Source organism: Typopeltis vanoorti, chromosome 17 (assembly GCF_054136105.1).
Source record: "Typopeltis vanoorti isolate ZY-2024b chromosome 17, IOZ_Tvanoo_1.0, whole genome shotgun sequence".
Lineage (NCBI taxonomy): Eukaryota > Metazoa > Arthropoda > Arachnida > Uropygi > Thelyphonidae > Typopeltis > Typopeltis vanoorti.
The window spans coordinates 71097875-71123952 of record NC_143565.1 but is presented as its reverse complement, the minus strand read 5'-3'; the positions used below and the strand labels follow the sequence as shown (position 1 = coordinate 71123952).

Sequence of the window (26078 nt, the reverse complement as noted above, 5' to 3'; positions counted from 1 at the left end):
TGAGTGGGCGGGGCTAACGCCGCTCTTGTCTTCCGTAGCTTAGAAGGGTGAATTGAGCAGCCTTTATAATTGGCTGGATGGTGGCCGCCACAATTCGCACATTTAGCAGGTGTAGACCGTGATTTTGTGCAAGTGTGAGGGATGGCTGTCACCACACTTTAGGCACTTGTAATCTGCTTTACATAACTTTTGTGCATGTCCAAATTTTTTGCAGCGATGGCATTGACCGGCGGATGCCTTTCTTCTGAGTGGTTCGGTCTTGATGACTAAGTTGCAGACTATCTTAAGGTCGTAAATTTCTCTGTGGTCTTTACTGATCTTCACTAAGACCAGAGGCATGGAGCGCTTGTCTGCGCGGTACATGCGCGATATCTTAATTGGTTCAAGGCCTTGTGATCTGAGGTCAGTAGCTATTTCATCAGCTGTTATGGTTTCTGCCAGACCTCTGCCAGACTACCTTAAGTTTTTTTTTCACTTTTCAGTTGGTATGTGTGATATGGGATTTTCTGTTCATCCATAAGTCTGGTGAGCTGGCGGTAGTCCGTTGCTCCTTCGGGCTGTGTGCGGACTCCATCGTCGGTGTTTTTAGCTGATGAGAACTTGATGTTATTGTTCTTCATCGTCTTTGCAAGTGACGACCAGTTTTCTTTAACTCTCAAGATTACTGGAGGAATCCTCTCTTTGGGCTGTGTCATTGTATCTGTCTCTGTTCTTGCATCAGATAGTGCTGATATGTCCATAGGAGCTGTAGTTTCCAAGGTCTGAAGTATTATTTCAGGATCTGCTACGGGGGATTTTTTCTTTCTCTTCTTCCGTCTGACGTCCTGAAAGCCACTGGAATTTGAAAGAGAGAGATGGCTTCAGTTGTTGTTGCTGGCTCGCTGGCGTTGTCATGTGAAGAGGGAGGAAGTTCAGAGGGTTGGGGGTCCTCTGTCTCCACTTCAATAACCTGGTGTTTTCCGACTTTATCGGGCCATTTTTTGTTTAACATGTTGCCTAAATGCTTGAAAAGTGCCAAAAGTTCCTTAAAACTGAGATCATCAAAAGGCAAATCCATGTCACGTTAACGAAAACAAGGCTTACCTGCACTGACTACAGGAGAAACATCAAACAATCACTATTTTAATGTAGAAAGGAACTGTGAACTAATCATCAGTGTTAAATCTCAAAAACTTTTATCACTGCTGTATTAACTATGAAGAGAGCTGAGAAACACGTCTGTACTGAACGAAACCAAAACCAAAACTCCACTGAGATGTGGCTATATAGACGAATGCTAAATATATCATAGACAAAAAAAAAAAACAAAAAAAACAATGAAGATGTCTTAAAATCCATTGGCAAAGCAAAAGATTTCATACAGACAATCAAGAAACGAAAAACATCATATCTTGGCCACATCATAAGAAACGGCAAATATCAGCCTCTACAGACCATTTTGGTAGGAAGAATTGATAGGAAAGGATCTAGAGGAAGAAAAAGAATATCTTTGTTTGACAACATCAAGACGTGGACAGCAAAGAGCAGCGTACCACTGCTCAGATCAACGCAAGAACGTAGTTTGTTAATCCAGATGGTCGCTGACCTACCTTCGATAGAAGATGGTACCATAAGAATAAGAAGAATAGCGTAGATGAATGAACAACAGGACAGCTCATCCTTTATTCAGAAAACAGCTGAATTCGATTCTCGTCATTTCTAGAGATATCTCTACATGGACATAATTTGAAAGTGAGTCAGCCGATCTCACACCGGGTTGTAGATTTCTCCTCCAGCATACAGGCAGATAGGCCAGAAAACACTTGCAGTTAACAGAATTGCAGATAGGCAGGTTAGTGAATTATGTCGTGTATTAGTGGAGACCTTGTTTGTTGCATGTGAGTGTAGATGGTAGATTAAATGGATTGCATAGCATGGGTGCCCTCCTGTGACGGGTCATTGGACTAAATGGAGGTATCGCGTAATAAAAATAATAATAATAATAACGCCCTTTTGTGAAATCGGAAATGTTGCTACAAGGTTATGTATTTTAATATTATTTATTAATTCGAAATTTTTTTTAATTTTACAAATTTATTTTTTGAAATCTATTTTTTTATATTTCTATTTTATAAATTTTATAAATATCTGTCTTTTCGGATGTCCAGATTGCTAATAATTATATTAGTAAGGTAAGAGTGATATCATTCTTAAAATGTTTCTTTGTTAAGAATGTTTCATTAAAAAAAAAATGCAAATATGACGTCATATAGTAACTACCAAATCATCAAGCACCGTTATGTTTACGATACATATGAGCACGTGGTCAAATGAATTTTCGAACAGGTTTTTTCATTGCATACCGATATTTCATTTTGAGGTTCGTTCTTCATGATTAGGTTTTACTAGTCGCAGGGAAAAAAAAATAATTCTTTGGTTGCAGATCTTGGCCTTTAAGGAATAAATATTTGTGCAAAATTGAATTATTTGTAATGGAAAATCAGTGATGTTTAAGTTAGAGGCAAGTTATCGTTTCGTGTGAACGAATGTATTTTATAGTCAGGTGGTTTCACACACATGACTGAAACCAAAGTCCAATGTAATGATTTCAGAAACATTTTTATCATACAACATAGAGATTGCATAGAATTTCAGCTGGGATTCAGAGGTCAGGTCAGTCTGTCTTCCAAAAATTTTGAATTTCTCGAATGCATTCTGAATACTTGGAATTTATTATACTACCTAATTTTTATGGATTACATGACCCATTGCGGATCATATGTCGCAATAAATTGTAGCACTTATGCAGACATAGAAATGGTAGGTTAGCAAGTCGAGCGCAGAGTATCCAAAGTTGGGCAGTCGGATGGGAAAGGCAGAAGACCCGTTTGGCATTGGTCATTTCAGTGCAGCATTAATTGCCCAAAAAAGATGGTAGTGACTTAACGGGGGGGGGGGGGGGCTTAGTGGTAGGAAAAAGCCTTGCTTATGTTTTTTCCTACCAGGAACTTGGAAGTTTTTTTTTTGCCCACAAAATAGAGCGAATGAAGAACTACCCCCCCCCCATAGTATCAGTAGCACACTGCAGACGATGAACTGTTTACTGTTCAAACCTGCATGGTATATTTTTGTAGTTATGGAGGGCTAGATGCTTCTGACTGCAAAAAGTACAGTGTAACAACATTTAATTTGTTGACTTAAAAGATAGGTCCAAAGTGCACGCTGCTCAGTGTTATTGACCTGCAGAGTACATCCCAGCTGTGTGTTTGTGTTGCAGGCTTAAATCTTAAATACTTGAAGTGAATTGTTTGTTTCCTGTGTGTGGATGGTAATGTGCTTCACTTCCCATATAACTTTTTCATCGGAGTTTTATTTACCTTATTAAGGAGTTGCATAATTCCTTATTTCTTGCTGTTGTTCCATGCATTCTTCTGAGCTTTCCATAATTATGTATTGCAGTTTCACACACACACACATATATATATATATATATATATATATACACGCTACAGTTCCATAATTAAAATCACTCATATTACCTTTCTTTTGCTCTCTCTCTCTCTCTCTCTCCCTCCCTTTGCTTATTCAGAATAAGCTCTTTGTTTATGCAGTAAATTTCTTTAATCTTTAAAGGTACCTGTGCCATAATGATCAAACAATGAAAATAACATGATAACTACAGTAATAAATTTTGGTTTACCAATTAAAAATGGCTACCATGCGCTAGAATCATAATATTAATATATATATATATATATATATATTTACATAACATGAGAATCTTCCAAACTTTTTGGGAGAGAAAGACATTCCAGTTTAGGTTAAGCCAATGTAAAAGGGCTTTAAAACTTTCTTTGAAAAGCTTTTCTTCTACAGAGAAGATGAGTTTCATCCCAAAGGATGCTGTGTTTAACATCAATAATATGCTATGTCAGACCAGACTTTAAACCTCTGAGTTAAAACCTCTGGTCTGGCAATAGAAGTAGTTTTAAATATCAATGAAAAGGCAAAGTTATGAAGCTCTTTTACACTGGCCTAGCCTAATTTTTAATGGAAGTTTTTTCATTTGGCTATGCTACTAATTACATATTGGGTTTTATCCTTTATCCAAGTATAAGCAAACAAAGTTTGCACCTGAAGTACTTTCAGGACTGGAGCAACTCGTGGTGAAGGTGGTATAAGTTCTCATCACTTGTCTTAGTATCACCACCTCTGGGTCTGGCTCCCACTGATGAGACCTCATCGTATGATGTATAATGCTATGCATTCAGGCCCTTCCCTGAATGCATAGCATTATACATGTCCGCAAGGAGATGTGCTTTGCATTGTGGGAGATATACTAAGACAAGTGATGAGAACTTATACCACCTTTACCATGAGTTGCCTAGCCTGAAAGTACTTCAGGTGCAAACTTTGTTTGCTTACATTTGGATAAAGGATAAAACCCAATATATAATTAGTTGCCTAGCCTGAATTGGAATGACTTTTCTCACTCTCTCTCTCTCTCTCTCTCTCTCAAAAGTCTGGGAAATTCCCATCTTAATGTAAATATCAGTTTTGTTTTGTTTTTCCCTCCCTCTAGGACAGTGGCAGCCATTTTCAGTTGATAAACCAATTGATGTATTTACTTTATATTTCTATTCTTTTAATTGCTTGCTGTTTCCACACACTGACAATGTGCTATTAATTTCAGTACTATGGTCATCATGTTAATTTTCATTATTTGAGTAAATTTCTTTGTGCCTAGTTATGTTTCTTCCCATAATTTTTTCATTTGTTTCTATCAAGCTCTGCTAGTTATATTTCTCCCTCCCACTTCATTCTGAAAGATATCATGACTTTGAAACCCAGATTATCAGGTTTTAGTTATTATTATTATTATTATTCACACCTCCAGGGAGTCCAAAGAGTCATCAAGGGATGGCATCAACTCTACAACTCTTCATTTCACTACTCCACCAACCTTCATCAACTAACACCAATGCCATCTACCGCCACTAGTGCTTTTACAGACAATCGCAAACATCCATGCCCACAGTGGGATTCGAACCCGTAGCATTTTGGCTGGAGAGCGGATACGCTAACAACTCGGCCAACCAGGCCAGCAATATAATTCCATGAAAGGTTGTAAACCTGTGGTATTTTAGTAATGTGAGTGGAGGAGTAACTGATGGATTAGATAGACATGGAACTTTTTCAAACCATTTGAGACTTCCACTAGAGAGAGAGAGAGAGAGTAGTGCTCTCACAGGAGATGAAATTGCACATAAAATATGAGAAAGGTTTAATAAGGCCTGCAGTGACACTGACTACTTGTCTCAAGCTGTCAATGGCTTTCTCATCATTTCAGTACTGAAATGACGAGAAAAGTTAGGAAGGCAACCCTCTGCATTGCCTCCATAACTTTTCTATATATCTCTTTTGAAGTTTAGTTCCCTGCATTTTCACATTCTTGTACTAATTCTACCTGAGAGCACCTAGCATCCCATTTCTCTATTTCAAGATACAAAATCTTGCATTAGGCAATACTGAACTGGTCATCTTATCTGTTGATACTGCCAGTGTGCTGAAATTCTCATGTAGAAACAGTGCAGCTGAATATCTCCTTTCAGGCCGTTCCAAATATCATTAGCATATAAGTTAAAAATTGGCATCCTGAAAGCAGAACTATTTCATATTGTAGTCATATTTCCTTTACTGGAATACTACCAACTTAATATCTAGCTAGTTGTCCATCCTTCTCTCATTTTCTTAATCTAAATTTGAAAAACTTCCATATGTATCTTTCTTGCCAGGCACATATATGTCGCTTTATTTATAAAATATGATTAAATTGCTAAAACAATAATTCCTTTTTAAGGAATCCATGTTGTTGAACATTGAAAATTCTTTCCACATTATCTAGTCTTATATCTTAGCCTTAACTTGTTTCTCTAACACTTTAACTACTACTACGAAAATAAAGTAGTCAGTAATTTGATGCATCTCATAAATCTTGAAATACACTTGTACTTTCCTGTTTTCAAATGTCCCTTACTATTTTCAAATGCTACTGTTCTCTTTCCTTCCCATTTCCTCATTCTGTGATATTACTCTGAAGTCTTCAATGTGCCTTTCATTATAACCTGCTCTGTTGTCCACATATCTCTAGTCATTACTGAAAATATCTCATGTTTAGCTTCTTTCAGATTTAGGACCTACATCCTCTTTTAAATGTAGTAATTAAAAGTGATTGCTAGCTTATTTAGCCATCACTCTCCAACCAGTAAGGTGGATTTTGTGATTGTTTAGGTGGAAGCTGAATTTCATCACCTGGAATGAGACCACTACCCCCACTTATTGGAGGTTTCAGGTGGCTTGAAAAAATTCTGTATTTGGACTCTAGAGTAGGGTTTCTGGATAAAAAAAATTACAAAAAAAAAAATCTTGGTCCACCCATGGTATTAATATACTGTAGGTTTCCAACCTTTTCTGTGTAGTAGAAGTCACATAAAAAAGAATAATATGACTTGAGTATTACATGCACAATTCAGGAATGATACTCCTTTATTGTGTTATAGCATATGTAGCTATGTAAGCTTATGGCAGATAAGAAAAGAGGTTATATGATGGTTGGTGAAGGGATTTTACTAGATTAATACAGAAGAGATTAAAAGAGTGAAGGGTGAGAGCCGAAGAACAAGAGGTCATCCCTGGAAGTCTTGAAAGGTGTGGTGAAGAAGAATATGAGGAGTAGATTAATTATATGCACATGGGTAAGTGGAATGCATTCCCAGATGGCATTTTGAATGAATAGAGCATAAATGATTTCAGAGGTTCAGTATGATACATATGTAACTGTTTAAGGGGGCCTCCAACAATGAATCTGCTGACTCCATGAAAGTTTAACTATAATAATAATAATGATAATAATCGTAACACACACACACACACACACACACACACACACACACACACACTTTATGATCTGTTGTCGTTTTTTAATCTAATAGCCTCTTTTGAAGTCTACCTGGCTTTCTCCTCCCATTTTGTTTATATTTTATTTTATTAATTATTTAGAATATCAAGTGCTGGTCATTCATTTCATGTTCTATCAGTTTTGTTTATATTTGTTTAGTTCCTTTTGATTTTATGTTTAGTTCTTTTAAAATATCTTCATTTCTTTTTCTGCCCAGCAATGTATATCTTACAGTTCTTCTCATGAATCTCATTTCACTTGATTTTATTCTTGATGTTTATCATCTTTATTTATTGCCCTTCCTCAGGGCTCACTACAGTGAGTACAGGAGTGCCAAACCTGAGGTAGTATCTAGTGGCTGGGCTTGGTCTTACTTCATGCAATATACGTCTATGTTGCCTGTAGACCCTGTCTCTACTATTCTTCCATTCTTATCTCTCTTCTCTTTCTTGTTCCTTCCCTCCAGCACTATTAAAATACTCAAGAGCCTTTTTTTTGTTTTGTTTTCATATTTTGCTTGTAGTGGACCTCTGCCTTCTCTTTCAAGGTTCTGGCCCCATCCTTAATGGACTGTGCAGCACAGGAGTGGCAAGCTGGCTGCAATATTTTGCTAACTACTGTGAACAAAAGAAAACAGTTAATGCATTAAATGTTACTGCCTTCAGGGCAGCCGATGTGTCTCCCCAAATACCACTCAAGGATAATGAGAAGTATGTGAAGTGGCAAGCAAACAACATCACAAATATATCAACAATCACTGTTAGAACATTATTTAAAACTGGAAAACTTAAAAATGTTAGAAGAAGAATTAAGAGAATTTAAGTAGAGTATAGAAGGTATATCAGATATACATTAGACAGACAACAGATATGTTAACATCCAAAGAGGAAGAATATTTTACTTAGGAAGAAAAGATAGAGTACATAGAGAAGGAATGGCAATCATAGTTAGTAAAAAATCATCTTTTAAATTCAATGAGCTGTGTGCATGGCAAAAGGACCTCCTAGATGAGTTTGACTCCATGGGGTCTTAGGATAATAATAATAATAATAATAAAGAAATTATCCCCAGTATCTTCAAGATTAGTCTCACTAAGATTAAGGGCAAAAGAAAAAAAACAAACTTATTATGCAAGTTTATGCATCAGATCATTCTCATGGGGATGACAAATATGAGGAAGTTCTCTCAAATCTGCCAACAGAAAAGACATGTTGATAGTAATGGGAGACTTCAATACCAAAATAGGCAAAGTATTCTGAGGATGTGGAAGGGGTAATGAGAAAATTTAGGATTGGTGAAAAAAATTAGAGGTGATAGATTCCTTGAATTTGGCAAAACAACAGGATTGGTGATTATAGTTCGCCCACCATTTGTAGGTCTCTGCTTGGTGTCTTGCCAAGAATAGTCGATTCATGCTGAAGGGGAGAAAGAAATGAAGGACGTACGAATTGGTCGTCAATGCACGAAATCACATGCTTTATAAGTAAAATTTTCCAACTGTTATACAAGCAATATAGTTAACTGCAATAATCATAAAAGAGAAGTTAATTTTCCGACCTGTAATAATAAACAACTCATTCCACAATACGGACTGATTACCCTATTATCGGAATGGATTCTCCTTTTTCTGACATGTGCAGAAGTGTCGAAGGATCTCTAATCGGTGGGCAAACTATACTAACACTTTATTTTTCATAGAGATAGTCATAAATACACATGTATCACACCTCATGGGAAAATTAAAAACAGTACTGATTATATCTTGATCAACAAAAAAATGGAAAAAATCATTTCAAAATGTAAAAATCTTAAAAAAATTGAATTTCATGGTCAGAATCCGTATCTATCAGTAAAAATAAAGCTTAAATTTAAAACAACCGCTAACAGGAAAAGACCTCTAAGGCTTGACAACCAAAATGCCTTTCAAGTACACAAAATGCATTTCAAGATAAAATTAATTACAAAATAGGAACATTAACTCTTGAAAACACAGAAAAATTTTGAGGAAAAGGAAAAAATGCATTACTAGATGCAAAAAAACAACATTATAGAAAAAAAACGCAGACCTAATAATAATAAATTTAGTTTAATCCTTTATCCAAGTGTTAGCAAAATTTGACCTGAAGTATCTTCAGAATTGAGGCAATTCAGAATTGAAACTCGTAGCAAAGGTGGACCAAGCTCTCATCACTCCTGTCTCAGTGTCTTCCATAATGCAAAGCACATCTTGCGGATATGTATAATGCTATGCATTAAGGGAAGGGTTATTACCCAGACCAGTTTCAACTTTTAGGTCTCATCAGTGGGAGCCAGACCCAGAAGAAGTGATACTAAGGCAGAAGCAATGGAGAGGTCATATTTACCTACATGAGTTGCCAAAAGGTGTAACCACCTTATTATTAAATTACTTATTATTAAATGACTATAATAAATTTAATTTAATCCTTTGTTTGCTAACACTTGGATAAAGGATTAAACTAAATTTATTACAGTCTAACCAAGTGAACAAAAAAAATAAACTTTCAACATCTTTCTCTGAATCCAGAGTAATTTAATAATAAGGTGGTACACCTTTTGGCAACTCGTATAGGTAAATATGACTTCTCCATTGCTTCTCTTTAGTGTCACCTCTTCTGGGTCTGGCTCCCACTGACGAGACCTCAATAAAGGTCAAAACTGGTCTGGATAGTGGCCGGCCCTTCCCTTAATGCATAGCATTATACATATCCGCAAGGAGATGTGCTTTGCATTATGGGAGATACTGAGACAGGAGTGAATGAGAGCTTGGTCCACCTTTGCTACGAGTTGCCTCAATCCTGAAGATACTTCAGGCTCAAACTTTGTTTGCTAACACTTGGATAAAGGATTAAATTAAATTTATTATAGTCTAACCAAGTGGAAAATAAACTTTCAACAGACCTAATAATAATTGGCTTACTACTGAAATTATAGATGTGTGGCAGCAAAAGAAAAAAATTTCTACTCGCAGCACACCTGTATTGCTAGAAAACCACAAGCAGTTAAAAAAATAAGATTATATCAAAATGTAGAGAAGAAAATCAAACTGGATAAATTAGAAAGCAGGTATATGTCAGAATGTAGCTATCCATCTCATAATAAAAATCATTATATAGCACAAGAAAATCATTTTCACACATACATTAACTTATACCAGTGGTGGCAAATTTTATTATGTGCTTGTGCCAAAAAGTTACAAATCAAGTTGATGACATGCTGAGCAGTAGGGGAAAAATTAATAGAAAATCTATTAATTAATTTATAATAATATATAATATTTTATAATATTTTATTTTATTTATATATACATTTATAATATTATTCAGTGTAAAATTGATTATTGTATTATTAAATTGATTTTTAATGTTGGTTTAAAAAAAAAAACAGTAGTGAGAAAAATATTTATGCATTGTAACTCACCATAGAAGTCAGCTGAGCAGGGGAAGCTCAACTTGTCGGCGAAATGCTTACGTCGAGTAAATACAAATATTAGTTAGATTCGTATCTACTCGAATATAACTTGCCCTCGCAAATAACTCGCACCCCTGATTTTACTTTACGAAAAAAGACATCAAAAAGGTTTGCATATTACCTCTCACACGAAAAATGTTTAAACATGTTCACGTCGAGGCGATAGTAACTTGCTTCCCCTTCGGTTAAAAACATGCCCTCCCCAAAGCCATTATACTGTAGATGCAAGAAAAACAAGTGTAGTTTTATTGTATCCCTGAATAAGGTACAGAGGCTTTTGCAGTCTGTGTAATATATTTCTCAACAAATAGTGTGATTCATTAGTTAGGGCCGTTTTTATTCCAGCTGTCTCTAATTGCACTATTATTGCCCTCTCCCATAGAAACTACGCTGTACAGACTCAAGTCAACAACTGAGTTTCAGTGCAACCATATGTTGCACTGAAACACAATACCTAACTAGAAACTATTCTCCAATTTTTCAATTACATGAAATAAGTGTTTGTTTTATTGCATTTGAAATTCTTGATGTCATTATGAAAGATCACAAAGACTAACTTGAAATAAAATTCTACCACAAAGTGAAACATGCCATATAATTATGGTGACCATATGTCCTTTTATCATTTATAAAACATTTATTTTACAGATGATATTCTATCTTTTTCAATTTAGCTATTTGAATACAAATTCTACCCTACAGTTCTTCTTTATGAACTGTTCAATAACATCGTCGTAAAATGTTGGTTGTAACTTAATTTTCCCAAGCAACACACACATATGTAAAGGCTGGCTAGAGCTACATTGACTGCATATGGCCTATGTTTAAGACAACGTGAAGGGAGGGGAAATGGCCATGCGCTCGCATGAAATCACAGTGCTGCTGCAAGGACCTGAGAGCTCCTATAACCGAGCAAGCTAAGGTAGCTTTGACTAGACGAGCAAGCATCGCCTTCGATACACAACACAAAGCTCAATTATTGCCGTGCAAGCTTAAGACTTTATTTCTGTCTACCAAAATAAAAGACTAAATAGAATGCTTATAAATGCATGCATTTATTAACAAATAAATATTACTTTTTTCTCAGTTGATGAGCTTGCGCAGCAAGCATAGCAAGCATGGAGAATTTGGCCCTGGTGTAAAGTATCAAAATTAAATTTTTTTTAAAGTAATAACATGATTATTTAAAATGCTATGTATATGCTTATATTTTAGAATAAACGTTATAGAGCTTTTTAGCTTTAGTGAAACAAATTAAGGCATCCAGTTTTTTTTTTTATTTATTATGAAACAATTTCTGATTTGTCCTTTATTTTCTCCAAAAAAAATATGGCCACTGTACATATAATGCATGTGTGAGTTCGCCTGCCAGCTGAACCGAAACAGGCAAGAATAAAATTCAACCAAGGGTTGAAACTTTGTGTTAGTTGAGCCTGCTGGAATTGAAAAGTTCCGTTGAAAAGATACCCCGTCATGAATGTGTTAAAACTAGGAAATATATAGCGAATGTTGTTATGACAGTTTCAGATGTTATGGAATTCGGTAGAGAATTAGCATTTCAACTCAACACTTGAGTTGAAATGTCAGTTGTTTTTGAGTCGTCTGATCTTTTGTTAATACCGCACCAATCATATGCACGTCTTCATAGCTACTCTCTCGTGTAAAACAAAATTTAACTTGTACATATTGTAATAATTAAAAAAAATAGTTGAATAATTTATAAAAGGATATCACCTGTAAATCGTTGACATGGTAGCAAAATTCTCTGACATGCCACCTCTGGCACATGTGCCATAGGTTCGCCATCTACCTATACCACTAAACTACCTATACCATCTACCTATACCACTAAAAATGAAAGATAAAAGAGGCAGTGTGACTGGTGAAGTTTTTTAAAAAAAATTCTGAAATCTGATGGACTATTTTAAACAAATTTTTGCATAAGTTAAACTTTTACCAAAAAATTTGGTAAAAGTGAGGATATTCCAAAAATATGGAAACAGATGCTGCAATCAGACAAATGAAACAGATAAAGCTCTGGGTAAAGATAAAATTATTATTATTGGCCTCCATGGAGTCAAAAGACTCATCATGGGAGGTCCTTCCTAAGAAACACAAAGTCTATCAAGACTCATCAAGGGGAGTTCCCCCCCCCCCTGAGGAACACAAAGTCTATCATACCACTCCTTAAACTCATTGACTGTTCTCGCTCTCACCACTCCATCAGGCAATGCATTCCATGGTTCAACCACCCTCCATGTAAAGAAACCACTCCTCACCCTCTTGCAAACAGTTTCCTTTCGTAACTTCCAGAGATGGCCTCTTGTCATCAATCCTTCCCGCTGTTCAACCAAGCGAAAGCACTCCCCAATGTCAACCCTGTAACCACCTCTCGACAGTTTAAAAGTCTCAATCATATCATATCACCTCTCCTTCTTCTATCTGCCAAACTCTGCAGTCCACATTCCCTCAGCTGATCCTCATAATTAACATAGTACAGTCTTGAAACCATCTTTGTTATCCGCCTTTGCACCCTTTCCACAGTTAATTTTTTCCCTTCAAATCCTGTGGACCAAATCTGAGAACAATAGTCTAAGTGTGGCCTGATCAGAGTCTTATACAACAGAATAATAACTCTTTTATCTCTGCAGATCAGTGTTCTTCTCATTATTATTATTCCTGACACCTCCAAGGAGTCGCAGACTCATTGCGGGAGGACACCTACAACTGTTTTGCAAAATTATTGCAGCAATTCTCTGTGTTACCTTCACCACCTTTGCAGTATGGCTCCTAAATTTCAGGTTTCTATCAATCATCAACCCCAGATCTCTTGTCTCCCCTACTTTCTCCAGTATAGCTCTTCCAATAGAGTATGCAGTATCCCATCAATGTGTCCCAAACCTCAAGACCTTACATTTTGCTGCATTAAACCTAACACCCCCATTCATTTGCCCATCTATCTAGCTTATTCAAATCCTCTTGCAGGGCTACCACAATCGCACCATTACTAATAATCCTTCTCAGCTTCGCATCATCCGCAAACAGCTGAATATCCCCTTGCAATCCACTGACAATGTCATTGATACGAAGGTTAAACAATATAGGTCCCAGTACTGAGCCCTGTGGGAACCCAATTTTAACCCTCTGCCTCCTTGAAACTGTCCCACCATACACAACTCTGTGATACTTATCGGATAGACAATCCTGAATCCGGTTGACCAATCTGACATCCAGACCCATGTGCTGCAACTTAAATATCAGCGTATCATGTGGCACCCTCTCAAATGCTTTCACATTTGAGAGGGTGTCACATAATAAGAAAATGGCAGTATATGCCTTTTTTGGAAGTATTTAGTGTAGCTATTCAACCAAGTCTTAAATTCTGGAGAAAATTCCTAATGACTGGAAATTGGAAAGAATAATTTCCATACATAAAAAAAAAATGCTCGGTTCATGTGAATTTGTGCATATTTTTATGTTGGAACACAGTGTTAGTAATAACTAGTCCGTGTAATGTACAGAAATTCAATGGTTGCTTACCATTATTATTACCTTTGCACTTTTCTCCAAAAATTTCCCAAACATTTCTGTATGTATGATAATCATTTCCTACTCTGCTGTTTAGATCTTCATCAAGGAACCAACTTTTCTATCTTCTTTTCGTGCAGCTTCTCTAATACCTCAAATTCTTCCGCTTCTTTAATAGACCCTTTTGTAGGATTATAGGTACAAATAAGTCTCGTTGTTCAGTTCCTATTCTGATATATCCTTACATCCTCAAAGTATGTATCTGTTAAGTTATTTTATTATTGATAACTGTTTTACTTCTAACTGAAGTTTGTCTGCAAGCATTGCTTTTGTTTTATCAACAGATATTTTCATTCCGAACTGTTCTACTATAATGTTTACATTATGTGTTGTTCTTTGTAGAATATCATCATTATCTGATATTATTACTTGATCATATGTAAATGATAATGTTTTTATTTTATTATTATAGGAAATTTCTGTACCTGGATTATTTAAAGTGTTCTGCTGTATTAGTATTTCATTTAATATACAGTATACTATTTATTAAAAAGTGTTGATGACAGAGGATGCCCAGCACATTTCTCCTGACAATTTTTATTTCATTATCTTTGTATGTATTCAGTATTGCCTGTAATAAAATATTAGGTATATTTATACTTTGTAATATATCCAACAATATATGTGTCTTTTCCCTTTATCACATGCTTTTTCATAATCTATAAAGAGAAGATGGGTTGCTAAATTAAATTCTCTTTGTTTCTATGAATAGTGTCCTTTTCCAAATCCTTTTTGATAATATTTTTTCACTATATGTTTTGCATCATATATTCAGTAAACTAATTGCTCTGTAATTAGCAGGTTTTCTTTCCCCCTCCTTTTTAAGTATTGTAATTTAATATGTATTGATGCAAAAAATTAAGATATGCATTATACTATTATGCCATTTCTTCTTCTCATCTCATTCGCTTGATAACGGGTTGAGTCCACTAAGAAGAAAGGTTCTCCACTTATCGCGATCTTTAGCTATCTCAATCATGACTCTATAGCTGGGTAGATGGAAATGTTCTTTCAGCAACTTTATCCAAGTACTTCTTGGTCTGCCTGTAGGTCTTTTTCTTCCTATATATCCATTCAGAGCTAAATATGGGAGTCTATGAGGGGCCATTCTTTGAATATGACCAAACCATCTCAGTTGATGCTTAATGATTGTGTCTATTATATTATCTGGGAAGTTTAAATCTATTCTGACTTAATCATTAGTCTTGTGTTGAATCCAGTGGGTGTTATTAATTTTTCTGAGGCATTTCATTTCAAATGCTAGAAGTTTCTTGATTGGTTGTTGAGTTAATCTTCAGGCTTCTGAAGCATAAGTAGCCATTAGGATAATAATTGTTTTATATAATTTTAATTTTAGACTCATTGGGATTTTTTTATTTTTTCATAGCCTGTGTTTTTACTGTTTCCATATTATTGAGGTTACTAGATATAAGACTGCAAGATAAACATATTTATTAACTTGTTCCAGCAGGTGATTTTCGAGATTTATAGACATATTTTCTTCTTCTCTACCTTTCTTCGTTATTTTTGTTTTATGATGATTTATTTTCATACCATAAGTTTTACAAGAGTCATTTAAAATATTAATAGTTTTTTCTAGCTGTGGTTTGGAATCTGCTAAAATAATGATATCATCCATGTATTTTATGTGATTAATGTTGGTACCATTCATTTTTACATCTGGTTCATCAGCTATGGTTTTACAGACTTCTAGGAAGATGATAAAGAATTGAGGTGAGAGAGGGCATCCCTGCATTACACCTTTCTTGACTCTGAAATCCTCGGTTTTAATGTTGTTCGTTTTAACAAAAGCTTTGATGTCTCCATAATAATTTGTAATAAATGTTAAAATATCAGAATCCATTTTTACGTTTTTTAGGATAGTGATCAATTTGTTTCTATTAACTGAATCAAAGGCTTGTTAAAATCAATGAAACAACAGTATATGGGCAGGTTGTATTCCCAATATTTTTCTGCTATATTATTAATGGTCTATAGTGGATCTATGTGGCCTGAATCCTGCTTGGTTTTCCTCTATGATTTTTTTCTGTAAGCACCTGTGTTCTCTTTTGTATAATTCGAATGAATAGTTTAAGTGGCTCTAGCGCAATTGGAAAAATGATGGTACATTGTGCTCTTTGATTGGAATAGGGCCTAAGTTCGATTCTCGTCGTGACAGGAGGAATTTTTATCTGGACGATTTCAATCGAAGTTGAGTTAGCTGATCTCATACGGAGGCAGCAGGGTTTTTTTTTCCGGAAACTCGGGTTTTTCATCCTGCATACAGACAAATCAGCCCTTCAGAACACACGCAATTTACGGACAAAAAATACTAGTCGTGGTGGTGGTGGAGGTGGGTGATAGATGGTGTTGATGGAGATGATTCGTAGTAGAGGTTTGGTGTAGTGGTTGAGACAGTTGTAGGTGTCCTCCTGTGATGAGTCTTCGGACTCCTTGGAGGGTATCAGGAATAATAATAATAATAACAACTATGACTTAAGAGTGTTATGGGTCTATAATTTTCACATATTCTTTTGTCTCCTTTTTTGTCAATTGGTATAATAATTCCTGTTTTCTAGTCAGTTGGAATTACTCGAGTATAAAGAATTTGATTAAATAAAGTCATTAAGAAATTAATTGCTTCCTTGCTACCATATTTCCATAGTTCTATAGATATTTCATATTTACTCATAGCTTTTGAAAGTTTCATTTGATTTATTGCATTTACAATTTCTGCTGGAGTTATGGGTGGTGCCTTTTCATATATCATCTTTTCTGTTATACTTTCCTCCTCCTGTTCTTTTTGAAATAATGTTTGATAGTAGTCCTTCCAAATTATTTTAATATTTTGTATTGACCCAGTTTCTAGATTGTTTTTATCTTTCATTGTTAATGGTTTGTCTTTATAGATCTTAGTTAATTCTTTGATAATTTTGTACCGTTTTATTATCATTTCTTTTATTAGCTTCTTCGCACAGGTTTGCTTTTTCCTCCAACCAGTTATTTTTGGCAGATATGCACATTTTATCAGTTTTGTTTTTAAGATTCTTATAATGTTGTTTATTTTCTTCTGTATTTTTTATATTTAATATATGCTTTGCTGCTCTTTTTTCTTCTAAAGTATTTAGAATTTCATAGGTTATCCATTCTTGATTTGGTCTTGATGTTGTACCAAGTATGTTTCTTGCAGTACTTGTAACAATTTTTTTACCTTGATTCGATGTATTTTCTATATTGTCATAGGATAATCTTCTAAAGTCATTTCCTATTAGTGTCTGATAGTTATCTTGCATAGATTTCTCTTTCAGTTTTGACAGGTCCACTTTGTTGATAGGAGCTTGCGGTTTATGCCATTTATAATTAGCAAAATGCAGTACATCTGTTTGAGTATGTTATTATTATTATTAGCTATAAATTATGAGATTTCCAAAAGAGAAAAAATGTTCTTTTTAAAAGTACCAGTTTGTTTAGTTAAATATAACAATTGAAATTCCACTGAATTCTTTACATAGCTGGCAGTTTTGCATAATTATGCAGTAAGAATTACACACTTAGAAGCATGTTGTAGTTACTGTAGTGCTTATTGTTATAATAATTATATGTATACTGTGCAAACACACACACACACACACATTTTTTTACTGTTATACACTATAGAAAATTATTCAGTTTATTTATTCTGAAACTTATTCAATCAAATGCTTGAGTAGTTTACCTTGAGCTTTTAACCAGTAAAACTTCCTGTTATATTTTGATGATGTGGATACCTACCTTTTATTCATGCAGTTCCTCTTCCTTATAAACCCATTTGTAAGGTTTACTTTATCTGCAGCTGTGTGTTGGTGTTGTATATACATGTATATCCTTGTACTATTTATTTCATCTTGTGAGTTGATGTGATGGTAGTTTTTCAGGTAAACTGATGTCTTTCTATATATTTTTCATTTTTATAAATTTTTAAAGGAACTTGTGCCATTATGACATTTTTTATACACATGTATTCACAAGAATATAACAATTTTATTGTCATATCTACTAAGCATGTTAAAACAAGCAACAGCTATATTAACATTCTTTTCAGTCCAACTTCAAACTTAAATATTTAATTTTACATAATTATGCAATAAAGAACTACACACTAGGAAGCACACTGTAGTTACTGCAATGCTTATTGTTATAATAATTTTATATATATATATATATACACACACACACACACACACACTGCACACACACAAATATTTTACTGTTATACAGTAGAGAAAATTTATTCAGTTTACTTATTCTGAAACTTATTCAGTCAAATGCTTGAGTATTTTGCCTTGAACTTTTAGCCACTAAAGCTTTCCTGTTATGTTATGATGATGTGGATAATTTTACTTTTTATTCATGGAGTTCCTCTTCCTTATAAACCCATTTGTAAGGTTTACTTTATATACAGCTGTGTGTTGGTGTTGTATATATACATGCATATCCTTGTACTATTTACTTCATTTTCTATGTTGATGTGATGGTAAGTTTTCAGGTAAACTGATGTCTGCATATATATATTTTTCATATTTATGAATTTTTAAAGGCACTTGTGCCATTATAACAATTATTATACACATGTATTCACAAGAACATAGTAATTTTATTATCATCATCATCATCATCATCATCAAATTCCTGCCATGTACCCTCAAGGGGTGTACAGGATATGACAGTACTACATGAAAAAATTACATCATTACTAACTTCCTATCTACAATTTTCCTCCAAATCAGTCTGTTACTTGTCAAGACTCCAACATTATCAGATCTTATATTTCTATCGTCTAAGGCACTTTGTACCGTATCAATCCACCTATATCTTGGTCTTCCTCTGGGTCGTTTTCCTGCCAACCTGGCAGAGAACACTTGTTTTGCTAATCTTTCCTCTCTCATTCTATTTAAGTGACCATACCATCTGAGATTAGCTCTGCTAACGCATTCCTGGATGCTGACAATGTCAAGTTCTTTCCTAATATCCTCATTTTTAATATGATATTGCCATTGATGCCATCTGTTCACGCCTCTAATCTTTCTCAGGACTCTCATATCTGCGGTCTCTAGTCTTTGGTCAAGTGTTTTACTTCTGACCCAGCTCTCAGATCCATAAGTTAAAATTGGTTTGAACACAGTCTTGTATACAGCTAATTTAGTGTTCCGACTAATTTCTTTTTTATCCATATGAATTTATTCAATTGACTTCCCACGATACCAGCTTTGCTGATTCTGTTGTCTATTTCTATATTTAGTTTACCATCTTCAGTAAAAATTGTGCCTAAGTAGCTGAAATGTTTTACTTGTTCCACAGGTTCTCCATTCACAACACAGTTGACATTTTCAATGATTCTGCCTATTTTCATTGTCTTTGTCTTAAGGGGTGTTTGTCTTTGTCTGGGGTGCTTAAGGGTCAAAGCTGTATAACTGAGAGGAGACCTCCACATAGCCTTTAAAGGAATGCAGAGAACCGACCAGGGCTTCTGACCTAATGTCCAATCCTCACCTTCTCGTGGTGCACCCTGTTGGGTATCTACTTTGATACTGAACGAACGAGGATGGGCTGGCAATTTGGGATTTAGCCGACCAAATTGTATTCTTATTGGTTAAACCAAAATAAAAAATGATGGTACAACATGTAATTTTATTATTATTACTATATTCTTGTCATATCGACTAAGCATGTTAAAACAGCTATATAACATCCTTTTCAGTCCACCTTCAAACTTAAATCAAATACATATATATATATATGATCTATATAGAAAGCAGGGGAAATCAGTAACATATATGCTGACTAGGATGATATTTCAGGTAACTTGTACATTTCACTTTTATATGACACTCAGGAAAAGTTTTCACCAGTGAAATTTTATATATAATGAATCATAAATTTGACTAAAAAAATTGAAGCAAAAATTTGAGATAAAATATGAATATAGAAATCATAACCATCAGTTATGATTACAACTTAACTGTTTTTAATATGTATATTATTAATTAATAAATAAATTAATGTAGGCAGTTTATTTTAAGAAAAGAAATAGTTACTAAAAAGAGGAGAAGAGCAGGTCAGAATTGCATGTACAGCACTAAACATGGTAACTACTGAATACTATGGTATTCAAGAACTGAAAAGTTTCATCTATGTCATACTTTAGGTATTCATTTCTTGATTAGATTCAAATTCAATCTAAAATAGAAAGAGTGTTCGAGGCCTCTTTAATGCTAAGTTGAGTTAAATGATCTCAGCCAAACCAGTACTTTTTTTCATGAAATGTGGTTTATTCCCTTGCAAAGCAGACATCAAACTTGTAGAATCACAAAATATACTTAATTAGTAGATATAATATACACTGATACTGTCTAAACATAAGTGTTGGCACATAAGATTTGCATATGATTGAGTTAAAAGGGAATGGAAAAAAAATGAATATGAAAAAAAAAGTTTTATAGCAGAAAGGAATTCTGTTATAAAAGACAATAAAAAAAAATCTCATTTTTTTTTTAAAATATCAGTCTCGCACATGAGAGGTTGCAGAATCTATAGCATTGGTACTGTGCATGTAGGAAAGAGTTGAGGGAAGAGGAACTTGATAATTTTCTTGAAGGTATGGATCGTGTAGCCATCAAGGAACATTTTGTGAGGAAAATTACACCAGAGCATAGACAAATGGAAGGAAAGAAAAAGAGGAAGAGGAAAAGCAGGATCAGCAAGTTTGAAGTTGGACTGAAGAGGATGTTAGGTAGCTTGTTGCTTGTTTTAACATGCTTAGTTTAAAGTAGGGCAATGATGGATGCCAGTTCACTGGAGCAGTACCCACACTGCTCATAGCGAACGTCTTCAAATTTGAAGAATGTGTTATTCGTCATAAGATTTGATAACGTTGATGGTCTCTGGTGGCAAGAGGGCCTAGCTATGGGAACTTTGATTTCTCCATTGAATAGTTTGAAAAGATGGCCCTTGAAATATACCACACAAGGCCCAAAATATGGCTTAGGTATGTTTATGATATTTTCCTTGTCTGGCCAGGTGCCAAAGAAACACTTTATAGTTTTACAAATATCCTAAATAGTTCAAATCACAAAATTCATTTCACAATGAAAATTGAAGAAAACTGGAAACTTTTTTTTTTCTGGATGATCAAATCTTATTTAATGATCAAAACAGACTATTTCTTGTGATATACAGAAAACAAATTCATTACTGAAGACATTTACATGCAACTTCACCATCATAATCCTGAGAAGTGAGGTGCCATAACACACTCAAAGATTGAGCATGCATCATTGCATCATAGCTTATCATACTATCAATGCAAAGCATCAAGTACTTGCAACTTGGTAACTTGCAGGAATGCCATATATTAATTCAACAGCTTTATTTGCAAATTCAAAAAGCCACTGAAATGATATATTGTCCAACATAGTGCAACGAAAACCAAGGTCTTATTTTCTACTAACTTTGGTCAGCATACATACATTGAGGATCTAAAAAGCAGAGAAATAAGTTAAGATAGACATTACATCTCTCAGTCTCACATCCAATTGCCTAACAGATACTGCCTTTCACATCGCTGACCTCCTCTTTTTAGTTGCAGATTATCTGCTGTTATCATCCATATCCATTCCTTCCCAGCTGCCTCAATGCCACAGTTATCATACACCACTACATATCATATTTCAGAACCTTAAAATTTTTAACATTGAACTGAAGTTCCACTCATACAATCTATTCAAATTCACATGTAAGCCATAACGTCTGTTGACTCCTGATCATTCTTCCCAATTTTATTTCATATGCAAACAGTTGCATATCTGGTTATATATATGTATATAACCCAAACACAAGAGGCAAAAAGACCTATAGCAAATTAATGCCATGTGTGGGCATGGAATCAGGAAGAGAGTACTCTGTTGATATTCTTCTTAAACTGCTAGAGGTTGTTGTCCTTTGAAAATGCTTCAGGGGGGCAGTTTCATGGAATTTAGGTGAATGGAATGAAAGATTATTATTATTATTTAGGCCTCCATGGAGTCACAAGACTGTCACCAGGTCCCTTCTAGGAAACACAAAGTCTATCATACCACTCCTTAAACTCATTGACTGTTCTTGCTCTCACCACTATCAGGCAAAGCATTCCATGGTTCAACCACCCTCCATGCAAAGAAACCACTCCTCACTCTCTTGCTCACAGTTTCCATTCGTAATTTCCAGGGATGGCCCCTTGTTATCACTCCTTCCCGCTGTTCAACCAAGCGAAAGAATTCCCTAGTGTCAATCCTGTAACCACCTCTCAACAGTTTAAAAGTCTCAATCATATCACCTCTCCTCCTTCTATCCACCAAACTCTGCAGTCCACATTCCCTCAGCTGATCCTCATAATTAACATTGTACAGTCCAGAAACCATATTTGTTATCCGCCTTTGTACCCTTTCCACAGTTAATTTATCCCCTTCAAATCCTGTGGACTAAATCTGAGAACAATAGTCGAAGTATGGTCTAATCAGGGTCTTATACAATGGAATGATAACCTTTTTATCTCTGCAGGTCAGCGTCCTTCTCTTTATTGCAGCAATCCTCTGTGTTACCTTCACCACCTTTGCAAAAGGCCCCCTGAATTTCAGGTTTCTATCAATCATCAACCCCAGATCTCTTGTCTCCCCTTCTTCCTCCAGTATAGCTCCTCCAATAGAGTATGCAGTGTCCCAAACCTCAAGACCTTACATTTTGCTGTATTAAACCAACATCCCCCATTCATTTACCCATCTGTCTAGCTTATTCAAATCCTCCTGCAGGACTACCACATCTGCACTATTACTTATAACCCTTTCTAGCTTCACATCATCTGCAAACAACTGAATATTCCCCCTGCAATCCACTGACACCATCATTGATATAAAGATTAAACAATATAGGTCCCAGTACTGAGCCCTGTGGGACCCCCACTTGTAACCCTCTGCCCCCTTGAAACCGCTCCACCATACACAACTCTCTGATACCTATCGGACATTGGTTGAATCCGGTTGACCAACCCGACATCCAAACCTATGTGCCGCAACTTAAATATCAGCTTATCATGTGGAACCTTGTCAAATGCTTTCACTAAATCCAAGAAAATGGCAGTATGTGCCTTTCCCTCATCTACTGCTCTTGTAACTTTATTATAAAAAGCTGGCATATTACTAAAACAAGAGCTCCCCTTCACAAATCCATGTTGACTCTCATAGATAACATTACCCTCATCTGCCCAATGTTGTATATGGTCCCTAACTAATTTTCTCCAAGATCTTAAAAACTACTGATGACACACAAACTGGCCTATAATTAGACACTTCCAGTCTGCTACTGCCCTTATGCAATGGCACTATCTTACCTTCCTTCCATTCCCTGGGCACCTTTTCCATAGCCAGACTTTCATTGAGAAGCCAGGTCAAAGGAACTGTCAGCTCTTTAGCACATTCTCTCAAAACTCGTGGTGAAATACCATCCAGTCCCACAGCTTTACTGACATCCAGAATACTCAGTATTTGAAACACGCTCTCCTCTTGCACCTCTAAACCTCGAACCTGCCCTATCCCTCTCGTATTAAAACTAAATCCTCCAGGATGAAATACACCAATAAAGTATTCATTGAACAATTCCACTATGTCCTCTGCATCAGTCACTCTATTCCCATTTTTATCGCACAATGTCATTCTTCCACAATCAGTTCTCCTCCTGCTGGCCACATAGCTAAAAAATTCCCTAGGATTTTCTTTGGATCTTAGGGCCAATCTCTTCTCATATTCCAGTTTAATCTTCTGCATCTGCTCTTCACCTGTTTCCTTATATCTTTTCCATAGCCTCTTTTTCACATGAAGTTCCTGTTTAATATTGTTTATCTTCCACTTTACACCAAATTGTGTCCTCTTCTTTATTTGTGGAATACAGCTTACTATTGCTGCTAACAAATATTTCTTCACAATTTCCCAAGTACTAATGATATCCCGATCTTCCAATTTCTCCCTCCATGAAACTTCCCCAAGTTGATGTCTAAGACTGGCATATGTGCAGTTCGACAATAAAGGAATGTTGAGCAGCTTAGTTGCTTAAGTTCCTGTAGATCTGGTAGAAATGGGAGTCATAATGGATTCTAGTTCTGCTGAACAGTGTCCATGGAAATATCTGTAATAGAGACACACTGCAGAAACTGATCTTCTGTGAGAAAGTGGCTGAAGAGAGTGTAAGAGATGTGTCATTAATCAACTTAACTGCCATTTTCTGAGCATGAAGAATTTTTATGGAAGACTTAGACACACCACCCTAAACACGAAAGCTGTATTCCAAGTTAACCAGATTTAGGACTTATACAGAGTAAGTAACTGGTCAGAAGGGAAGTATCATGTTAAGTGGAAAAAGATGCCAAATTTTTTGTAAGCTCATGATTCTACAGAAGTGATATGATTATATGCCAGGAAAGGTTTGGAAGAAGAGTTAGTCTGAGAAAAGAGATTTGGTCTTGACTATTGAGCTGAGCATTATCACAAGTAAGTGGATATTTGGGGTCTTTTTTGCAAGAAAACAAGCAGAACTGCGTTTTGGAAGCATTGAAGACAACTAAATTGCTCTCACCACCAGTCAAGGAATACTCTAGAAATCTGTGTTTAGGACACTTATTACTGATGTTCTTAATGGTTAAGCACTGTAAGGCTTGTCATGTGAGTAGGATGAGTAGAGAGTGCTGTTGTCAAAACTATTAATAGGTTTGTGGTCAATGAGAGCAGGAAGTGGGTGAGGGGAATGACAGAGCCCAGATAGACACTTGCATTACCAAGAAAATCTGAAGAGAGAACACCATCCACCATTACACAAAGGGATCAATTTGTGAGAAAACTGGCAGTCCAATTACACAAGAACAAAGGTAGTCAGTATAATAGTAATTTGTTGAGAAGTCCTTGATGCCAGATCCTATCAAAATCTTTGGAGATGTCAAGAGCAACAGCATAGGTTTCTTCAAACCTTTCCATGGAATGGGTCCAGAAGTGTGTGATGCAGGCCAGGAGATTCACATATTCAGATTGGTAAAATTCATACTAGTGGTCACTAATTAGATGGCAGTTTTCCAAGTGTTGGAGAAGAAGTTGTTGATAACCTTTTCCATTACTCTGGACACAACTGAGATGAAATCAGTAGGTCAATAGCTTAGTTGTAGACATCAAGCTATTGATTTATTGCTCTTGCCTTGGTTTTGTTGACTCTGAGTGCAAACTTTATTCATAGTTTTGCAGATAAGCACTTTTTTTTAGGAACTGGCTGTATATATGGACTTGTTCTATGCTTTAGGGTGGGTGCAAACTGAGTACAATTTATTGTCTGGTTGATAAATAACTGATGTCTTCCTGGCAGAAGGTCACAGAAGGCATGAGATATAGTGTCCCAGGCAAAGGAAGAGGTAATTTTCCATGGTCATCTATGAAGGAGATGGAAGAGAAGAGTGAGGACAGGATGTCAGCCTTTAGGTAATGATGATGATGCACTGCTACTGTTAGGGTGGGAAAGAGGAGGCAGCACAGATGGACAGAAGCTGTGCCCAGCAGTTTTTTGGCAAGGGACCAGAAGGTATGAATGCCAGTGGTATTAGTGGTGAGTTTTCTACATTTATTCTTGTTGAAGTTAGCCTTAGCCCTTTTAATGATGGTTTTACAGGTGTTGAAGGCAACTTTGTAGGCTGAAGGAAGTGTATTTTGGCCTCAAGACACTTGTGTAGGCTGTTTACTTTTCTTGGACCACTCTGGCACACTTCTTGGAGAAAGAACCATGGTTTACATAACAGAGTGAGGAATAATGCTTCCATTCCTGTATAGATTATTTCTGTAATAAGATCACAACAAGCATCTGGATCTGAAAAATGAAAACAGTAGTCAGACCACGAAAAGAAGGAGTAAAAGTCCTCACACTTGGCATTATTGTAATGCCAGAGTACATGAAGCTGAAGCTCTGAATGGTTGAAGAAAGGACAATCTACTAGAGATGGATTGTCCTTCCTTGGATATGACTG

The 26078-nt window shown here is 35.7% G+C and overlaps 1 protein-coding gene across 2 annotated transcripts in view; it reads left to right on the top strand.

The window, feature by feature from the left end:
• Nucleotides 1–2427: 2427 nt before the first annotated feature.
• Nucleotides 2428–26078, top strand: part of LOC150097478 (androgen-induced gene 1 protein-like) — a 124522-nt gene continuing 100871 nt past the window's right edge. Inside the window, exon 1 of one of the 2 annotated variants that reach the window (XM_090406714.1) lies at nt 2428–2647. In XM_090406714.1, coding sequence (XP_090262840.1) covers nt 2557–2647 — 91 coding nt within the window. In that variant the 5' untranslated portion in view covers nt 2428–2556. Of the gene's footprint in view, nt 2653–26078 lie in introns of both variants that reach the window. The other variant, XM_090406715.1, reaches the window with a different exon arrangement.